Source organism: Haliaeetus albicilla, chromosome 8, assembly GCF_947461875.1.
Source record: "Haliaeetus albicilla chromosome 8, bHalAlb1.1, whole genome shotgun sequence".
Classification (NCBI taxonomy): Eukaryota; Metazoa; Chordata; class Aves; order Accipitriformes; family Accipitridae; genus Haliaeetus; species Haliaeetus albicilla.
This window is the reverse complement of record NC_091490.1, coordinates 32,926,968-32,947,382: the sequence shown is the minus strand read 5'-3', so window position 1 is coordinate 32,947,382 and position 20,415 is coordinate 32,926,968. Positions and strand designations below refer to the sequence as shown.

At 54.4% G+C, this 20,415-nt stretch overlaps 1 protein-coding gene across 1 annotated transcript; it reads left to right on the top strand.

Moving 5' to 3' along the window:
* LAMC2 (laminin subunit gamma 2) lies at positions 1-20,372 on the top strand. The gene is made up of 23 exons (XM_069789604.1): positions 1-354; positions 4,793-4,981; positions 7,485-7,614; positions 8,552-8,650; positions 8,830-8,966; positions 9,358-9,480; positions 9,610-9,799; positions 10,157-10,269; positions 10,585-10,803; positions 11,785-11,964; positions 12,463-12,696; positions 12,938-13,074; positions 13,409-13,562; positions 13,686-13,891; positions 14,168-14,247; positions 14,725-14,862; positions 15,655-15,799; positions 16,065-16,214; positions 16,742-16,856; positions 16,944-17,143; positions 17,720-17,878; positions 17,967-18,066; positions 18,278-20,372. Exons 1-23 carry the CDS (start codon positions 273-275, stop codon positions 18,526-18,528), a joined length of 3,531 nt encoding a protein of 1,176 aa, XP_069645705.1. The 5' UTR covers positions 1-272; the 3' UTR covers positions 18,529-20,372.
* Positions 20,373-20,415: the final 43 nt, after the last annotated feature.

Genomic DNA, 20,415 nt, shown 5'->3' with positions numbered 1-20,415 from the left:
GGAGGGTGCAGGCAGGAGGTCCTTGGGGCGCTGCGCCCCATCGATGCGCCTCTCTCGACGGCGCGGGGCGGGAGCCTGTCTGCGCTCCCTGGGCTGGGCTCTTCTTGCTTGGGGTGAGTCAGCCCACGGCACACGTGCTCTTCCTGTTGGGAGTGACTCAGGTGGAGCAGCCCATAAAAACCACCCGGAAAAAAAAAAAGGCAATAGGCAGCCAGTTGCGAGCCCTGCCGTTGTCTGCTGGAGTGGGCACCTTGCGCTCCCCGGCACAAGAAATGGCTGGGTGCTGGCTCCTGGCCTTCTGCTGCCTCGTGGCGTCTCTCCTGCCCGCAGCCCTGAGTGCCAACAGAGGAGAAGGTGAGGCTTCGGGAAGGTCGGCTGTTCCTGGTTTTTTGCTGACGTGCAATCCTGTCGGCAGCTTTGCTTGCAGCCCTGCCCCAGTGCCAGAGAGTGCTGGTAACTGGGAGCCACCCTGGTGCCGCAGCACCCTGCTAGGGTGCTCTCCCCTCCCACCTTTGGGATTAAAATTGGATCTGTGGGCACTTCTCCTTACATTTCCTCCAGGGTTAAATACTGTATGAGCATTTAGACTTTGTTTTTTTAACTGGCATTCCCTTTAAATAACCTTTTTTTAATGTGCAGTTACTTTACTGCTTTCTGTATAAAGCCTTGCGACTTGGGTGGGATTCGGGCATGAGCACAAGCATCACCCAGGGAGCGGGTGGCTGATCTGCCCGCCGCTGTTGGACCCAAAACCTTCCTTAAGCATGAGGAAGAGCTGGAAGCATCCAGCATCCAGTTTGCTGTAGCAACACATGTGGTGTTTTTATTTTGTGTGAGTCTGTAGGGCTTACGAGGTGCCCACGGCCCCGCTGCACCCCACGGAGGGTAGGGAGTCTCCCATGGTACCTAGACTGATGGCAAGCTTTAAAAATTTAGAGGATCCTCTTGCATGTGCAATTGTAGAAGAGAGTGCGATGCAGGGATGTTTAAGTGCATTCAGCCCGGTGGTAATTCAATATCGGGGTTTCAGTCATATTGGCTATACTCTGGAGATGGATATGTTTATCCAAAATCAGGTTTTCACATGTATTTTGTAAATACTAAGTTATTTCAATTTTTTTTTTGCCTTCAGTACTGGTGTTCTGAAATATGCTTACTGGACTGGAAGTTGGTCTTTTATCAGTTTTCCTTTAAGTGCAGTGCAATGTGATAGGGAAAAAAGTGCTGAATAATTGGGGTTTTTTTTCGGGGGGGTGGGGAGGTGGGGGTGTTCTTTTTTCTTTTCTTTTTTTTTTTTTTTTAAAAAACCCTGATTTTCTTTACATGCTACTTGGATAATTATTACAGCAGCCTTAATTGCATGAAAGTTTTAAAATACTGATGTAGATTCTTTCCCTCCACTTCCTGGCAGCGTGTAGGCAACCTCTGCTTTTCCATGGACCCTTGAACCTGTTTCCCTGTGTATGTAAAAGCGACAGTCGATAACCAGCCATGCTTTTATGCTGCAGCAGACTTTCCGAGTTGGTTCGGTGGCGTGAATTAGTCTCCTGTGCCGTTATTCCTCCGGTCCCAGCGCTAGATGTGTGCTTGCAATTAGAACACGTAATCCTGTTTCACTTGCAAATGAACTCCTTGAGTCAAATTGGGTTCAGGTATGATCTGGTTGAGCAGCAGAGGTCAGGGTGCTTGTACTCTGAATTGTGCAGAGCCTCGCCCGAGCAAGTGTGCGTTTACCTTGGTGGTGTGCGCCTGTGCATGATAGCTGAAGGGACCTGCCAGGGTTCGGGGAAGATTCGGGGTGTGGAGGTCAGAGCTCCACTGTGTCAATGAGGCGTCTAACTCGGTGTGTCAGAAAAGACAAGACACCAAATGGCAGCTTTTAGCTCTTGGTGTGTGGTCTCTCCCTGCTGATGCTGATGGAGCCCCAGGAGACACAGGCAGGTCTTCCTGCAGCGAGAAAGCTGTGGATTCAGGTGATGGGGAAACCCAGGACATGGGGTAGCAGTTGGGACAGCCTTCTGGGTCACTGTCCCAAAAGCACAAAGCAGAGAATGGCACATGTTGTCATGGAGGCTTTGTTGCATGCAAAGGTCTGTTGGTCTCTTGACAAAAGGAGTAGTCTTTGCAGACCAGGTCATACATACAGGGCTATTGGATCTGCTCCTTGCAGACCCAGGGCCAACCTCATTTTCTGGTTTTGTGAATTTAAGAAGATAATTTAAGAGGTCCAAAGCTGCCTGTCGTCTTCTCCAAGCCTTCTGATGTGGGAGTTTGTCTCAGTACAGCAAACAAGCATTTTTCACGCTTTATTTTGCTGGGCGGGAGCTGGGGGAATGGTGTCCTACTGGATGCGTGCCATGGACCTCCTTCATCCCAACGTTGTGCTGAAGAAATCCAGCTGCAAACCTTCTCCTCTGTGGAGCCTGTTCTTTTCCACAGCTGTCTGAGAACTGGATGATCTCAGGACAGAGCTTCAGGGCACCTGGGTACAAAAATGATCCCATCCTCAGTTGGTCCTCCTCTTTCAGCAGCTCCTGCATGCTCTATCTCGTTAGCAACTCCAGTGCCTCATTCTTGGTAAAGATTAATCTGCCTGAGCTCCCAAGTTTCCAGGAGAAGACCAGCAACAGGAACAGCTACACTGGTGAGGTGGTGGCACTAATCTGCAACAGCATCTTAAATGGTTTTGGATTAGCGAGATCTGAATCTGTGCCAGGGCTGGAGAGCTGGCTCTCAACATGCTGTAGCCTTAGAGCAAGACCTGAAAAAAGGTTTTCATACCCTGGGGTAACAGTGCTCATGCCTGTAATTTAGCAACCCAGTAAATCCTCTGGATTATGTAGAGGTAGGGTGATGCATGGGTGGAGTTTAACTTGGTGATCCTTATGGGTCTCTTCCAACTTGAGATATTCTAGCTTTATGGTGGAGGAATGGGGGGTGGGATCGACCCCAAGCAGTCCCACCGTGAAGGTGAGCACAAATACCTTGAGAAAGTCCTGCGCTGCTGCTTTCAGTGGGTTGTTCGTACTGTCTCTGCCCTTTGGCCACTGGTGATGTCCACTGAGGCTCTAGATGCTTTCCTCATACCCTAAGAGGCAGGACTTCTGCACCCACAGGTCCCCTCCCAGCAGGCTGGGGTGGCAGAAGACCTTCTGCAGCTGGGTCTCAGTCTGCTGGCAGGCAGGCTGCAAGGAAAGAACCGCATTTGCCGGAGCTGGAAAAATCTGTCTCCCTGTTTGCTGGTGCATGAGGTCATCTCCTTGGCAGCAGGCTTGGCTGCAGCTTTCTGAGTGCCTTCGTCTGGTATGCGGGTGCTCATGGGTGTGTGCGAGGGTGGCGGGCACTGCGTGCTTGGGTGGTGAGCGCAGGAGGCTTCGCCTGGCCCTGGGAATCACAGATGCAGAGGACAGGGACTTTGTATCCTCGGGCTAAGCTGTGCCAGAAGAGCGCTGGGAAGGAGGAGCCTCCACGAGTATCAAGTGCAACCCGCCATCTGCATCCATGCTGCAGGTTTCCGCTTGCTTTTGGATTTCCTCCACCTCCCCGTGCTGTCAGAGGTGACTTTAGCTGGGGGTGGGCAGCTGGGGACTGCCTTTTGTGTGCCAAGGAGGCCAGTAGTGAGCAGAGTTTCTTGGAGGTTGAGGATCCTGTGGCAGCATTGGGGTGGTTTGGAGCAGCTCATCAGCAGGCTCTGCACCCCTACAGATCCTGCTTTTTGCCTTAGCGTGTTTCTTTCTCCTGCCTGTCTTTGCCAGCCATTTTCTCAACCATGTCTGCTCTCCTTGGTGGCGCTGAGGAAGTAATCTGAAATAAACATCCTCGGGCTTAAATGCTAGTACTGGCCACTGAGGGCTTGGCAAGTGGATGAGATGTGGCTTCAAGAGAAGACCTGGGTGAGGCAATGAAGAAGAGTGCTGGAGCAGGCATGTCTGGTGAGATATCTGCCAGTCTGCCATCCAGAGGTCCTGTCTCTCCTGGCTGTAGTGGGATACAAAAATCCCATGTCTGTCCTTCCTGGCATCTGTCATGCAGTGATATGGGCAGCTGCAGCTTTTATTCCTGGGGAGGATGAGGTGAGATGAACTTGTGTAATCCTGCCAAAACTTTTTTTTTTTTTTTTTTAAAAATCTACATTTTGGCTGGCACGCTTCTGCTGAGCTCCTCTGATCACAAACCACTTCCCATCATCCATGTGCTTGGCTGGGAGGACACTCGCACTGCAGACCTAGATGGAGGGAGTTTCTGGAAGTTGGTTGAGATTTTTCTTCTGGGCTCACTCCTGGTCAGAGGCAGGGTGAAGCCAAACATAATCTCAGGGATCCTTCCTTTTTCCCTGAAGTCACCAGTAAGATTCCCCATGCTTTTCTCAGCACAAGGTTTGGTTGTTTGGTTGTTTTTTTTTTTCACCTCTGCTTACTCAAAGACCTTGTTGTGTTGGAAGGCCTCTGAAAGGATGGAGAACATCCCTGGCCATGCTGCACTGTGGAGCAGGGCTGCTTGGCTCAGGGGATTTGTCCGTCCTGAGCTGTGTCAGCAGTGAAATCGGGCATTGCTCCAAAGCATGGGGATGCGGGGCACAGTGTGGGCACTGGTGGCACAGGGGTGGCTGATGGATGCAGATGCGTGGGGACAAGTGCAGAGATGTGGGGACAGGCCTCATTACTAGCAGAGCAAGAAGAGAAGGTTTGCATCACCTGGGCTTGTTCCTTGGCCATCAGGGTGGGTTGACAGCTTCACAACTGGTGCCCTCATATCTTAAGCATCATTTGAGACATCTCTCTCCTCTCCCCAGTCTGCGACTGCAACGGGATGTCCAGGCAGTGCGTCTTCGACTGGCAGCTCCTGAGGGAGACGGGGAACGGGTACCGCTGCCTCGGCTGCCTGGGCAACACGGAGGGTGTCCATTGCGAGCGCTGCAAGGAGGGCTTCTTCCGCCAGCGGGAGGAGGACTGCTGCCTGCCCTGCCGCTGCCACCCCCAGGGTACGTGGCCGCTTGCTGGGAGGGGAGGGCGTTGGGTCAGGGGTGTAAGGGGGGCTTAAAGTGCCTGCCGCCGTGTGTGTCCCTTGGCCCTGCTGAGGACATCGGCCAGGTCAGGCTCTGGGTCCCTACACATCGGACCAGAGCATAGCGGGAGGAGCAAGCGGGGTGAGCTTGGTTCCAGGTGGGATTATCTGGGGAGGTGCCAGAGGCCAGCACTGTGTTGCTGCACTGTAAGTCATAGGAGCTCCTCCTCCTGGGTGCTCCACTGCTTGGTGCTGGGAGTTTTGAACCCCTCAGGAGCTCGAGGCTGTGTCCAGGCTTTAGGACCCAGCTACCCCCCAAAATAATCACAGACTCACAGAATGACTTGGGTTGGAAGAGGCCTCCAAAGATCATCTAGTCCTACCTCCCTGCCATGTGCAAGGACATCTTTCACTAGACCAGGTTGCTCAAAGCCCTGTCCAACCTGTCCTTGAACACTTCCAATGGTGAGGCATCTACAACTTCTCTTGGTGACCTGTTCCAGTGTCCCACCGTTCTCATCATAAAGCACTTCTTCCTTATGTCCAGTCTAAATCTCCTCTCTTTCATATTAAAACCTTTGCCCCTTGTTCTGTCACTACAGGCCCTGGTAAAAAGTCTTTCTGTCTTTATACCACCTCCTCTCCTGAGGCACAATGCTGTGAACTGAGGAATTATCCTTTCACTTTTACAATGCAATTAAAAGCCTTTGCGAAGCTTGCCTTTCTATATTGAGCCCCTTTTATATATTGAAAGGCTTCAATAATGTCTCCCTGGAGCCTTCTCTTCTCCAGGCCAAACAACCTCAACTATCTCAACCTTTCTCTATAGCAGAGGTGTTCCAGCCCTCTGACCCTTTCTGTGGCCTCCTCTGGACCTGCTCTAATGTGTCCATGTCTTGTGCTGGGGACCCCAGAGCTGGATGCAGTGCTCCAGGTGGGGTCTCATGAGAGTGGAGTAGAGGGGGAGCATCAACCCCCTTGACCTGCTGGCCATGCTGCTAGTGATGCACCCAGGACACGATTGGCTTTCTGGGCTGCGAGCACACATTGCCAGCTCATGTCCAATTTGCCACCCTGTCAGTATCCCCACATCCTTCTCCACAGAGTTGCTCTCCATGCATGCATCCATCCATCCCCTAGTCTGTACTGATATTGGGAATTGCCCTGACCCAAGTGCAGAACCTTGCACTTGACCTTATTGAACTTCATGAGGTTCACATGGGCCCATTCCTCCAGCCTGTCAAGGTCCCTCTGGCTGGCAACCCTTCCCTCCAGCATCTCCATCAACAATCCCTGCTTCACTGAGAGGGATTCTGCTCCACTCCACCATGAATTTGGCAGGTGGCCATGAACCTGCTGATGCCCACCAGGAGCTGCCTTGTGGGGAGCTGCTTGTCCCTTGAGGATGACAGCCAAGCCCCAGCTGGGGAAGCCGCAGCTTTTGCCGTCTTTGTGAGTCAGGCTGGCGGTTCCTGGATGTCACAACGTTTGGTGGGCTCAGCAAAGGCTTTTAATTGCATTGTAAAAGTGAAAAGATAATTCCTGAGTTCACAGCATTGCGCCTCAGGAGGGGAGGTGGTGCAAAGTGCCGCAGTGCTTGGGGATGGACAGGACGCTTCAGCCTCTCCAGCTCCTCTGGCAGCTTTTAGCAGGCTGCAGGGCTACAAGATGGGATTTCTAGCTCTGGAGTGTTTTCTGTGGGTTTTGTGGTGGTTACACAGTAGCTATGATTGCTCCTTCATCCTCATCAGGTTTTGGATGCTCTGCAAGCAGGTAGCTCATACATCTTGCACCGAGGTGCTATAGATACTGAAATGCCTGTCGGTCTCTGTTGATGCAGGGAGATCACTAGAAACACCACCTAACACAAAAAACAGGTGGCAAGAAGACAGAGCAATAGGCTTTAAGGTGGTGGTGGGGTGAATATCCCCTTGGCTGCCCCTTGCACTGGTGTGCCAGGAGGGCCCAGCGGCAGGACGGTTGCCCATGGCTCTGGCATCCTCTGCCCTTGATAACTGCATGTGCACAGCTGTAGGTCGGAAACGAAAGATCCTTCCATGGCCCTTGGCCCCGTAGGATCCTTGTAGAGGCACCAAAATGAAGTTCTACCAATGTCTACTAGTAGAGGGTCTGGCAAAGAAGAAAAAATTCTCTGCTTGGTTTGCATGCCCTAGAGTTGGTCTTATCCTTCACAATGACCTTTGTAGTAGGGAAGAGGATCCTTGTCCTGGGCATCTGGTCAATGCCTGCTGGGATTTATGTCCTCCAAGTCTCCTGCATCAGTTGGGAAGGCTGGAGCAGCTTTAACAGCCAGACCTGGCGTCTCAGTCCTGTGCTGGGATCTCAAGGGGTGACCTGTCGCTGTGGCTGGGTAGCTGCTGCAATGACAGTATGGTGCTTTGCTCCCTTGCAGCCAGCAGCATTGCTGGGACGGTGCAGGGAGGTGCCTGTCCGAACCTCTCCTTCCCCTCTTTCCGCAGGTGCCTTCAGCCCACAGTGCGACAGCGACGGCCGGTGCAGCTGCAAACCTGGTGTGATGGGCAAGAAGTGCGACCAGTGCCAGCCGGGCTTTGAGTCCCTCTCTGAGGCTGGGTGCCGGAGGAGTGGGCAGTAAGTGCTGGTGACCTTTGGTGGCATGGGGACAGCTGGAGGGCCAGCCTCCAGAGCTCTCCCAGCCACTGTAAAGAGCCCGTGCTGGCTGAAAACACCCTGTGCAAGGGCAGAGGCAGTTTGTTTTGTGGCAGCACACCCATAGCCTTAAGCTAACCTTGCTGGGAGAGAGCAGGCTTGATGGGGCTGGACCTCCATTCCAGCCTGCAGAGCTTGCTGTCATGTAATAGCATCAAAATCTGAGCTTAATCACACTCCAAGGCGATTGCTTTACTATCCAGATAACGCCAAACAGGCACTAGGTAGGCTAGCCGATGTAAAATAAAACCTGCCCATGCGTGGGTCTGCCTGGTGTCGGTGCCGCTTGCAAGGACTGCCCCCATGCAAAGATGTGCATACAAAAATCAACCCCTTCCTTTGCACAAATCCCCGTTTAAACACCTTTCAAAGTGTTTCTGGTTTGGCTTCCCCAGCGCTGTGTCCTCTTCTTCCTTGCTTCACCCCTCCGTTGCTCCTTTGGGGCCCCCAGCAGGCAAAGGGTGGGGGTGAGGGGTGGCTGCCTGCAGCTGTGCTGGCATGTCTGGCCTCCTGCCTGAGCCTCCCTGGGAAGTTGCTGCCTGCTGGAGCTCAGCCAGTGTCTATTAAACTCAGCCAGGCTCTATTAAGCTCAGCAGAGCTTCGCTTTGCTCTTCTAGGTGGGTCTGGTGCTCTGGGGTGTCCTGGGGCAGTAGTGTTGGGTACTGTCTCAGCCTGGCATCCATACTGCTGCAGCTGGATTACTTAAAGAGATGGTTCTGCTGATTATTTTTTTCCCTTCTAGCATGGGACTGGTAGCTGGGGGGGGCAATTCTTCACTGTCTTGTGTAACAGCTGGGGGCACTGAGCTTCCAGGCCAAGCTGGAAATCCAAGTAGAGGTTCCCGCTGTCCCCGTTGCAGGAGCCTACAGTGTGAGTGCGACCCAGCTGGCAGCACGGGGGGCTGCCTTTCTGGCCGCTGTGTCTGCAAGGCGAGCACTACTGGAGAGCGGTGCGAGAGGTGGGTGTCAGGAGGACTTGCTGGACCTTTGTGTGGCATGTCCTCCATCTCCCTGGCAGCTGTGCATGCACATCTTGCCATCCCAGCCTGGTGATGACCTCAAGCTGTGGCGATGGTTGTGTTGGCCAGGAAGAGGAGAAAATGGACTTGAACGTTGTCACCTTCTTGTGTTTTCTCAGGTGCAAGCGAAACTTCTATAACCTGGATGCCAGAAACCCCATGGGATGCTCCCCCTGCTTTTGCTATGGGCACTCAGCTGTGTGCGTCAGCGCGGACAACCACAGCATCTACAACATCACCTCCACCTTCCAGCAAGGTGAAGCCCAAGCAGGACATCCCTACGGCTCCTGGGGGTGTTTGCCATCCCTTCTCTTTGACATGCTGGAGGACCTGCCTGGTTCACAGCCCTGCTGGCAGTCCCTGTGCTTTGATGGGTGGGATGGCTTGATCATAGGCAGAAGTAGGGTGCGAGGGTGGGATGGAGTGTAAGCTTGCTTTATCATGTCTTTCCTACCACTTGGGAGGAAACCTCTATGCCCAGCCTGGCTTATTTACAGATGTATTGGCACAGGGATATCTGTGCTACCCCCTTGGAGGTCAAGGGGTAGGAAGCTGGAGGGTTTTGATAAGACACAGCTTGAGAAAGTTGCTGGAGTCCTGGAAACAGCTTCCCTGTCCCTGCTGACTGCTCCTTGTTGGTGCTGCAGGTGCTGAAGGCTGGCGAGGTGTCCGTGAAAGTGACTCCCCAGCCCAGCTCCAGTGGTCCCCGCGCCATCAGGATGCCTTCGTAGCAGCGAGGAGATCGGAGCCAATATACTTTGTGGCACCTGGTAGGTGCGCGATTGGTGAGGGGGAGAGGTGATGGTGTCCCCTTTGCTTGGTCTGATCCTGTGAACTGAGCCTTTAGGAGGAAGGCAAGGTTTTAAGCCTTTCATTTTCTCCCTTTCTTCCCTTTGCAGCAAAATTCCTCGGGAACCAGCAGCTGAGCTACAGCCAAACGCTCTCCTTTGATTACCGCCTGGACCGAGGGGGACGCCAGCCATCACCGCATGACGTGGTCCTGGAAGGAGATGGCCTGAGAGTCACTGCCCCCTTCTTGCCCCAGGGGAAGGTCCTGCCCTGCGGTGTCAGCCAGACATACGTGTTCAGGTAAAGGGAGATGCTGGGGTGTTTGGGGCAGGGTGAGCAAGAAAGGCTGCAGCTTCAAGGAGCTCCTGGATTCAGGTGTGATCCCTTGGAGGTGGCAAATGGTTGCCTGGTTTGGGCTGGTTTGGGCACCTCAGGTGCTTCTCTCCTAGATGAGGAGTTTACTTTGTGAAAGAGGCAGTAGAAAATCTGACTTGAGGTTGGGCTGGGTACTTTGGTCGGGGTCAGTTGCATGGGTGGAGGTTGTTCTCCAAAGTCTTGAGCTTGGGAGGGAGATGGGCGAGGGCTGCTGCATTTTCTTGATGAGGTATCATCTCATTTTCTTGAAACCGGTTCCACTTTTCCCATCTCCCACTGCAGGCTGGATGAGCACCCGAGCAGCAACTGGAGCCCGAGGCTGAATCACTTTGAATATCGCAGGCTGCTGGGAAACCTGACAGCTCTCTGGATCCGAGCCACCTTTGGGGAGTACAGTAAGTGGGGGGAGAGCATGCAAGCACAAGGTTGGCTTCTCCTCGTTGCTGGAGACGCTAAGTCTCCAGATGGAGACACCTTTGCTAACAGCTATTAAAAAATAATAATAATTTTTAAAAGTGCCCCAAGATGGACAAAATAAATTATGAAGAGATTGAGCAGGATGGCAACAGCGGGGACAGCAAAGCCTTGGCTCTGGTCCATCGGCCTGTGGGCGCTGTAATGAAACATGCAACCCGTGCAGGTCCCGTGTGTGGGGGACTTGCAGGTGGAGCTGTTGGCCCCTGCGGGTGACCCGCCATATCTCCCTCCAGGCACTGGCTACATCGACAATGTCACCCTGGTGTCGGCGCAGCCCATCGCTGGAGTCCCCGCTCCCTGGGTGGAGCGCTGCCAGTGCCCGGTGGGGTACCGGGGCCAGTTCTGCGAGAGGTGTGCCCCTGGCTACCGCAGGGATGCCCCCGACCTGGGGGCCTTCAGCATCTGCGTGCTGTGCAATTGCCAGGGGGGAGGAATTTGTGATCCCGACACTGGTAAGAGAAGCCACCACTATGCTGTGATTGTAGGGCGTATGGGATTGCGGGATGGCTGCCTGCATCCCAAGAATTGAGCTATAGGGAGGTGGGGGGAGGCAATGAGTGGGGCAAGATCACCGACTTGGGGAGCTGGAGTGTGGGGAACATCACGGATAAAGCTCCCCAGAACCTAGGAGTGCTGTGGACAGAAAAACAGGTAAGATGCCTTTGGACAAAATTGGGTTTAGATGATGCTCACTGGAGAGAGAAAAAGCATCTCCTACTGCCTGGATAGCATTAAAAACTTTTCTTCTGACTTTTTGTTTTAAAGGTAAGCGTGGTAATCCATCAGGTTGAATGGTGCTCTGAGCAACCTAATCTAGTTGAAGATGTCCCTGCTTATTGCAGGGGGGTAGGACTAGATGACCTTTAAAGGTCCCTTCCGACCCAAACTATTCCTTGATTCTATGTGGTGTGAGTAGATATCAGCGATGCGAACATGTTTTACTGTCTTGTTAAAATAGCCCACGGTGTTGCCATGTAAAATCAAGGTAATGCAAAGTTAAGCTGTCAGTATTTTCTAAGTCTAAATTGGAATTTCCAAATATTTGAGCATTGAACAGGAGGCACGAAAAGCAACATGTGGCTCCTCGGGAGCTATATGAGCTGTGAAAAATGAGATACAGCCACCTTTGGGTGGTGATAGCCAGCCTTCTTGCCCTGGCATGGGCTACCGGCAGGGTCTTGCTGGGCTCCCATTGTAAGAGCAGGGCATGGTCCTTCCCGCATGGTGAAGGACTGATGGGCAGAGAAATGGACCGTGTTATGGGCAGGTGTGGGGATCTCAAGGGGTCCGGTGGAGGATGCTGGACCATGGGTGCTTGTGTTGCAGAGGGTGGTGTGGCCACCAGCAAAGGGTGGCTGGGAGGTGGACTGATGGAGGGTGTCCCACCAGGGGTGAGAGCAAACTGCCCTAAGCCTTTTCCCTCCTCCTTCCAGGGGAATGCTACTCAGGAGATGAAAACGTGGGCAACAGTGTCAACTGCCCCTTCGGCTTCTACCGAGACCCCTGGCAGCCACACAGCTGCAGGGCATGTCCCTGCAGTAATGGCCAAGGCTGCTCAGTGGTGCCGGGCGGCGAGGACGTCATCTGTGACCACTGCCCTGCTGGAGCTGCCGGTAATGCCCTTCTCCAGGTCGCTTCTGCTCTGCCTTTCTCCAGAGCTTCTACCTGCTGTACAGGGAGACGCAGGCATCAGTGGGCCAGATGCTCAGAGCCGGGTGGATCATCTCATCTTCTCAGCCCAGCTTGCCTACAGCACTGCTGCTTCTGCCTGTAATGGGGTGTTGCAGCCCCCAGGGCTGTGTAAATGTTCGTTGCCCTGCCCCAGGAAAGGTTCTTATCTAAACAGATAACATGGTTGGAAAAAGGATGGATGGAGAGGGAGGGGAATGGAAAAATAGGGAAAAAAAAACCAAATAGGAAACAACTTGCCTGAGGTCAGTTGTTGCACCCCGCTTTCAAGAGCCTGCCCAGAGCATTGTGTGTTGGTGGTGGTGGTGAGGAGAGTGGAGGTGCTGTTGTGTCAGCCCCGATGGGGCCGAATGCCCCCATTTCTGCGAGGCAGCCTCTGCTTTTGAGCAAGAGTGAGCTTTGCCCCATCTCTCTTTTCCCAGGGGCCAACTGCGAGTACTGTGCTGATGGCTATTTTGGAGACCCAGCGGCTTCCCAGCCCTGCCAGCCATGCCAGTGCAATGGTAACGTGGAGCCCAATGCCGTGGGGAACTGCGACCGCCGGACGGGCGAGTGCCTCAAGTGCATCTACAACACTGCCGGCTTCTACTGCGACCGCTGCAAAGACGGCTTCTTTGGGAACCCCCTGGCACCCGATCCTGCCAACAAGTGCAGAGGTGAGAGCCAGGCACTGTTTGTGCTGGGGATGAGTAAGAAAATCCACAGTGGAGTGCAGAGTGGCTTGATGGGAAGGGGGATGCTATAAAAGCCAAGGCTGGAAAGCAGGAGTGGGGAGCAGGAACCAGAGCACAGGTCTAAACGGTGGGAGGAGAGCAGGGGGAGAGGGTGGATGGAAGGATTTGCTGAGACTTGAGGTGGGGACAGGCTCCTTTGAACCTGTGCCACTCCGACCTGCAGCCTGTGCCTGCAACTCGGCTGGTGCCGAGCCCCTGAAGTGTAGGAGCGATGGGAGCTGCATCTGCAAGCCTGGCTTCGAGGGTCCCACCTGTGAAGAGAGTGAGTGCCCGGCTTGCTACGGCCAGGTGAAAGCCCAGGTGAGCATTTTTGCCAGCCCTGAGGCCACTGAGTGGCAAGGGGTGCAGCGATACGCTTACCCTCAAGCATCTCCTCCTGGCCTCTTCAAGCATCTCCTCCTGGTGCGAGTGAGAAGTGATTTTGCAGGCTGTGCCTGAGCTTTGTGTTTATACCCGATTCAACCAACAAAACCCCAATGACCTAGAGCTGCTGGCCTGCTGTGCCCCACCCAAAAATGAGCCCTTGCTTTGCTCTCCATTCTCTGGTCAGACTGTGGACCTGGTTCCCACTGTGGTCTTTCCACTGTGGGTTTGACACCCTGCTGGCTGATGGCCTGGTCTGCTGTGGTTGCAGGTGGACCTGTACCTGCAGCAGCTGGCAGAGCTGGAGCTGCTGTTCTCAGAGGTGCGAGCTGGCGGTGGGGCCGAAAGCCAGGAGCTGGAGGGGAGGATGCAGCTGGCTGAGGAGACGCTGCGGACCATCCTCGGGGAAGCCCTGAGCCTGCAAGGTACCACCCACCCGCTGCCCTCTGATGAGTCCGTCTGCGCTGTATCAGGAGAGGGTTTTGCTGCTTGTGACGTTTTGCTCAGCGATGAGTTTCTCTTCAGCCTTCCTCTTTCCCTCTCACCAGCCTCTGACAGGTCTCTGGAAAGCCGCGTGGCCAGGATGAAGGGGCAAGGGCCCAGCTCCCAGAGCCGCTTGGATGGGATCAAGGCAACGGTGGAGAGGCTGAGGTCTCTCGGGGGCCAGTACGAGAGGCAGGTACAGGATACCCGGCAGCTGCTGGAGAGAGCCAGGCTGGACCTGGACCGCAGTGGAGCCACTCTGCGTCGGGTGGTAAGAGCATCCCTGTGCAACGTGTTCCTAGTCTAGCCCAGGGCTGAAAAAAAATCCATGGACAAAGCAAGAATTTAATGTATGCCAGTTATTATGTTTGTTTTGTGAGTGCAGATGATGTTCTGGTGGCCCTTTCTGTAGGGCTGGGACCTGGAGAGGTGCTGGCAGGGGTCTTGGGGGGCTGTGGAGGTTTAACATGCTGCAGTTGCCTCTTTTGCTGCTGAATCAGATGAAGGGCAGGGAAAAGCACTCATGCCTCTCTTCCTCCCTCCTCAGACCATTCCCGTTTCAAACCTTCCTGGGGATTCGAATCAGTTCTTGATGCTGGCCCAGGAGGCTCTCAGACTGGCCAACAGGTGAGTTGCTCCCGCTGTCAGCCACAAGAGAAGGGAAGGGGGACTGAGATCCTGCTGGGTGCCCAGAAAGTCCTTTTTGGGGCTCCTTGCCTAGCCACCGGGCTACAGCTGCCACAGCCTCTGTGCCAGCCTTGGGGCAGGGGAAGATGCAGCTGCTGGGCTGGCTTTGCTGCCCTACAGATCTGTCCTCAGTTGCCTTTGAAGGTGGTGTTGTGTGTGTTTTAGAAGCATCTTTGGGGTCAGAGTTTGGCCCATGGGTGGCCAGTTGGAACAGGCAGCATCTGCCTCCCCCCTGGTGCTCCTCTACCCTTGGGAGAGATGCAGGAGGGACAAGCAAAGTACGGGTCCCCTTCTCAAACACGCTGCATTTCCCAAGAGGGTGTGACCCAGCATTGCTGAATACAACGGTAAAGGAAGCTGGTGGGGAAAACTCGAGCGGGAAACCTTTCTCACAAGCCCGCCCCTCGTGCTTTGCAGCCACATGCAAGCTGCCAACACCATCGAGCAAGCCGCGAAGGCGGCGCGGGAGGACTCACGGCAGGCGCTGGAGCTGGTGCGCGTGGCCGCCAGAGGAGAGACGGCCACCTCCGGCTCCTTGCAGGGGCTGCTCGGGAAGTGAGTGGAGGCTGCGTTCTCCTGCGTGTTGTGGGGGGACGTGGGAGGGAGGAGGGGGGTGGCCAAGCATCTGTGCCCCCTTCCCTGCCTCCCCAGCTTAGTAGCAGAAACATGCAGTTGGAGGCAGAGCAGGCAGGGGCTTGCGTGGACTTCGGTCGCTGGCAGTTCTGAGCAGTGGGGATGGAGGGTCGGCAGCTCTGCGGAGCATCTGCTTCCCACCCCACGGACCACAATGCTCCCAGGGGCCTGCATGCAGCTGGGGGAAGGGGTTTAATGCCGTGTATGTGAACAAGCTCCTGGGCACTACTTCCACACGTGGTTGCGGATCCAGGCTGGGTTTAGCCCAAGGGTAGATTTAGCCCCATGTTGCCTGGGTGGCTTTCCTGGTCGGGCTGGTGCCTCTCCAGAGCCCACCATGGTGCTGGGATTTTGCACACCACTGGTGGGGTGCGAGCAACAGCCCTGAACGAAGTTAAGGAGCTGAATGGGGATGTGTAGGAGGAAACATCCAGTGGCAGGGCAGGGATTAGCAGAGCCACCATGGAGCCTGTGAGGGTTCAGCTGGAGTGAAACGCCTTTGGTTTCTGGAGCGGGAGCAAGGAACCACCAGATGCCCTGCTTGGCAGAGGGGCTGGGGTGCGGAGGATGTTTGCAATTAGCTTTCCCTGAGTGATAAATCTGCACATGGCCTTGGAGAACATGAGCCAGCTGATGTAGGAGGCAGTATTAACACTGTGGTGGGAGGTTGGCAGCTTGGCTGGTACCGTGCTCTTCAACCTCACATCCGTGCAGGTATGAGGAGCTGAAGTCGCTGGCTGGAGGCCTGAAGGCTGAGGCCGATGGGATGGCCTCTGAGGCAGACAAGGCTTATCAGGGCAGCCTGGTGCTCCTCAGCTCCCTGTCCCGCCTGATGAAGACTGACATTGGGTCCTTTGAGGTGAGGGCTTTGTGCCTGTGGGACCAGGAGATCCCCTTTTGCTCTCCCCTACGCCCTCCCTGCTACCCTGCCAGCAGCTCAGCCTTTCCCAGGGCTCAATCCCCATTGGAGAGCCATTGGATATCCATCTTCCCACCCTTTTGCCCCCGTAGCTGGCTGCGGCACAAGGAGCAAGAGACAAGTATGCGTCGCTGCTTGCTGTGGTTCCCGGCAAGCACTGGGGAGATGCTGGGACACCCAGCCGGTCATCGTATCTCTGTTTCAGGGGGAAGCAACCCAGCTGAAGCAGGATGCCAGTGCTCTTCTGAGGCTGGTGGACACTTACATGGCACAGTACAGGCAGCTGCAGAGCCGCACGGGGAGCTGGGAGGAAGAAATCAAGCAGCTGCTGCGAAGGGGAGAGGGCGAGAGAGCGGTAAGAGGTTGGCTGGGGGGCTGCGGCTTGAGTTGTCCTCAGCGTGAGCTGGAGCCTTGATGGGATGCCTATGGCACCACCGCTACTACCAGCTGTCCTAGCCTGTTTGCCAAAGGGGACATAGCTCTGCCCGCCTGCTGCAGGATAGTACCCTTCCTCAGAAAAGCAGCCACTTGGGGTTGGTCTTCTGGAGCCGGTGGGAGACCTCACCGTGTGTGTGGAGCTGCTGGTGTGGGGTCTCACCTGCACATCTCCTCCATATAAGGCAGGTTGAAGACCTGGTCTTGGAAAGATTAGAGCTAAGATGACTCAGGATGGCTGGAGCTGGTTGAGGAGCACTGGCACAAGCCTCTGCTGACAGATCAGGCTGTGGTAGCCTTGATTCAGGGGCAAGAGCAGGCATTTGGGAACAAGCTGGTGGGTCTTCTCTCCCATCTCTGCGGCTCCTTGCATATTGCTCTGGGACTGTCCAATGCTCCCATACTGTGTCCTTCATCTGCCTGTTGTGTCCCTTTGGCCTGCCACAGACACTGACGCAGCTGCTGTCCCGAGCCAACCTCGCCAGGAGCACAGCCCTGCAAGCCGTGAGTGCTGGCAACGCCACCTTCTATGAGGTGGAACAGATCCTGAAGAGCCTCCGGGGTAATGTCCTAGAAACCCTTCCTTTCCCTTCCCTTGTGGGATCTCGCAAAGGTAGCGCAGCTTCATTTCCACACGCGTTTCTTTCAGAGTTTAACCTGCAAGCGGATGACAAGAGAAGGGAAGCTGAAGATGCCATGAAGAGGCTACCGATTATCAGCAGCATGGTTGCAAGTGCCAGGGAGAAGATGGAACAAGCTGAAGCGATCCTGGGCAGCGCCGCTTCCAAATCCAAGGCAGCCAGCAGAGTGGCAGGGGAAGCGAAGGAGATCACCATGGGGATACAGCAGGTGAGGGCCAGCCCTGGTGCTATTGCTGGCAGAAAAGGGTTTGGAAGGGAAAACCACGGAAGAAGAGGAGATGGTTGACAACTCCAGCGGGTCTTCATGGTGGACCTGATGTGTTGACTTTTTGGCTGACGTTTGTCTATAGTGGGTCCTGCAGAGATAACAGAGTTGCCTGTAGATGCATGGGCACATGAGGATCTTTGCAGGCATGTTTGTCCTGTGAGGATCTCTGTGGCATCTTTGTAGCCACCTTTTGGTGACCCAAGGAGATTTTTTGCTTCCACAGTCTGAGCTGCTGGCAGGTTTGTGAGCTCCCAGAACTGGCATTGGTGAGTTCGACTCCCAGACTGTGTGTTGTAATTCCCAAGGGATTCGCTGATGTTTGCAGGAAGGGTTGAGCCATAATCATAGAAACAACTCCCTGGAGCAACTGGTGGGACCACATGAAGGACGATGGATAGCCTGCAGTAATTTTGGTCCTTGTGGAAGGAACCACTTCCCACCAGCTCCACACCCCAGTGCACCCAGACCAATTTCAGCCATACTCTGCCCCTCTGAAAGTCCCTTTGTCTTTCCTAGGAGATCACACAGCTGAAGGTGGAAGCCAACAAGACGGCTGATGGTGTCCTCGCCCTAGAGAAGGCAGTGGCCACCCTGCAGCGCGAGGCCAAGGAAGTGCATGGCGAATTTGAGAGGAAGCTTTTGGAGGTTGAGGCGGATGCTACCGTGATACAGGAGGTGGGTCCCCGTCTCCCTTGTCTTGCCCCCTTCCCTGTCGATGTTTGGGCAGGACTTCACCTTACAGCTGCCTCCTTCCCTTCTTCAGACAGCTCAGGAAGCTCAGAAGGTCCACGCCAAGGCTGGCCAGGCAGGGGTGGTCGTGCAGGAGACGTTGAGCACCCTGGAAGAGCTGCTGCGTCTGATGAGTAGGTTTTGCGCTGCTGCTGCAGGGCATGGATGGAGACAGGTCCCCACTGGGGTCTAGGCAGGGATGCTGGCAGTTGTGCGGGAAGCTGCCTCAGGTGATGCCTGTAAACAGGCTGGGCAGTAGCAGGGTGGGGATGAAGTATCTAGGAGAATCTAGTCCTCAGCCTCCATGAATCATTCCCTCTTCCTTGTTTTCCTCCTGTGTAACAGACCAACCTGGTGCTGTGGACGAGGAAGGCCTGAAGCAGCTCGAGATGAATTTTAGCAAAGCCAAAACCAGAAGCAACCAGCTGAAGGTTGAAATGTTGGAGCTGGAGCAGACAGCCACGCTGCAGAAGGCCCGGGTGCAGATGCTGGAGAGCAGCATTGACGAGATCCTGGCAGATATTAAGAACCTGGAGAATATCCAGAAGAGTCTTCCTCCAGGCTGTTACAACACAAAAGCCATTGAATTGCCGTGAGTGAGCTCTGGAAAGGCTGCAGCTCCTGCCAGGCTGTGAAGGCAGGAGAGCCTGGCCCAGCTGCCCTCCCCAAACCTGGCAGGACCAGCTGTGTTCGATTGTGTTGAACTGATCCTTACCCTCAAGTTCAGCGTGGCAGCTGAAGTTCACATCGTCACACTGGCCCTGGAGAGTCCCTGATTTTTCAAAGTGATATGTCCCTTGGTCACAGGAGGAAGGGGACACCTGGTTGCATGAACGTGCTACTGACTGCCCAACATCCCATTTCTACAACATTTCTGAGGTGCAGATGGGGGTTGCTTGGTGTCAGCCTTGGGAGTTGGCACAGTTCAGAGCCTGAAGTTCATGGCTGAGAGGTTCTCCATCCCCTGTGGATCTCCTCTCCTCGTCTGGCACACACAGAAGGACTAGAGTCTCTGTTCTTACTTTTGATACTGCCACCACCACCACCTCCTCATGTTCTCTGCAGGGTCTTCCTCACCTTTGGTAGCTCAGGAGGCAGGGAGTGAACAGCATGAAATGGCAGCTAGGGGAGATAAGTTTTGATCTGTGACACCAGTGACGCTTCATGTGGCTTTCTTCTCCCAGCCTGCCCAGTCCTTACTTTCCTGGGAGCAGCTCTGGTGTGGCTTTTGCTGTGGCTTGGAGATTCAGCATCAGATGCTGCTGATGACCCTTTCCATAAAGCTGCAGGTCTTCCATGGTGCTTCTCGGTGAGGTGGTTACTGTTTTGCTAAAGGGGGAAAAAAATGAAGCTGCCTGCTGGTTTTGAGCTCAGGGTAATGTGCTGGATGGAAGAAGAAGGGGATCCTAGGCTAGCAGGTTATCAGAGGAGGAGAGCACTGCTGGGGCTTCTCAAGTGGAAAGTCTTTCCTGCTCCACCTGCTCCCTTCAGCCAGCAGGAGAGGGCCCCCTTTCTTTCTCCCACACTTCTCTTTGAGTCCCAAAGCCCTTCAGGGATGGCTTTCTTTTCAAAGTTCCTCCTGGGCAAACACAGGTCTCCCTACCATCCCCTTACACACTCAAGCACAACCTTTCATTCCAAGACGGGTCAGTTTGATACCAGGCAGCTTCCTGGGTGTCCCAGAGCCCAGGAGAAGCAAGGCAGTGTCCCCTCTGCACAAACACCCAGGACCCTGCAGCACTTGTCACAGGAACAGGGGCTTTCTCTAGGGGTCTGCAGCCACAGGCTCTCATGTCTGAGAGCCTGGCCCCATCCTGCTGGATTGCCAGCATCCTGATTTGATCTGTATAAAAGTATTGATGATGTCTTGAATGTGTCTCCGCCTTTGGTTTGGTGCTGCCAGTTTTACCCTCCCTCCCACGTGGTGCTGGCTGTTTCTCAGAGGCTCAAGTCTGCAGGGTTTCCCACCGTACATCGGAGCAGAGCTTGGAGGAGCTGAAGATCACAGTGCTCCCGTCACCCACCCACAGCTTTCCTGTGGGTCCAGCTCCATTCAGACACCACTCCCAGCTTCCTTTAGATGCCATTTCAGGGGGAAAAAGAGCCAGCAAATGCTGGAAGTCAACTCTGCTGAAGCCCCCTGACCTGCGTGGTGGTGAAAGAAGAGGTCTGGGATGGAGGAGGACACTTTGGGGGACATGCTCACCCCTCGTTAGCTCTGATTCTCTGATAAAGCAGTGCCCATGCTTTTGCTTGATAAGGATATACCAAGTAATATGCCTGCCTTATACTTTTATTTAAGTGAGATGTATTGCCTCTGGCATGTCTTCCTTCTCCCATTGTACAGCATAGGGATATGGACCTGACTTCAGTTTTCCATGAGTTGGGTTTTTTGAAAGGGAGAAAGAAGGTCAATAAATAATGAATACTTTTGGCTGGATCTTGCCTACTGGTTTGTTTTCTCTAGCTCCCTGTTTTGGGTG

Coding starts and splice junctions, on each gene's coding strand:
- LAMC2 (XM_069789604.1), top strand. CDS start 273: ATGGCTGGGTGCTGGCTCCTGGCCTTCTGCTGCCTCGTGGCGTCTCTC. Junction 7,615..8,551: donor GGGTGCCGGAGGAGTGGGCA/GTAAGTGCTGGT, acceptor TCCCCGTTGCAG/GAGCCTACAGTGTGAGTGCG. Junction 9,800..10,156: donor AGCCAGACATACGTGTTCAG/GTAAAGGGAGAT, acceptor CTCCCACTGCAG/GCTGGATGAGCACCCGAGCA.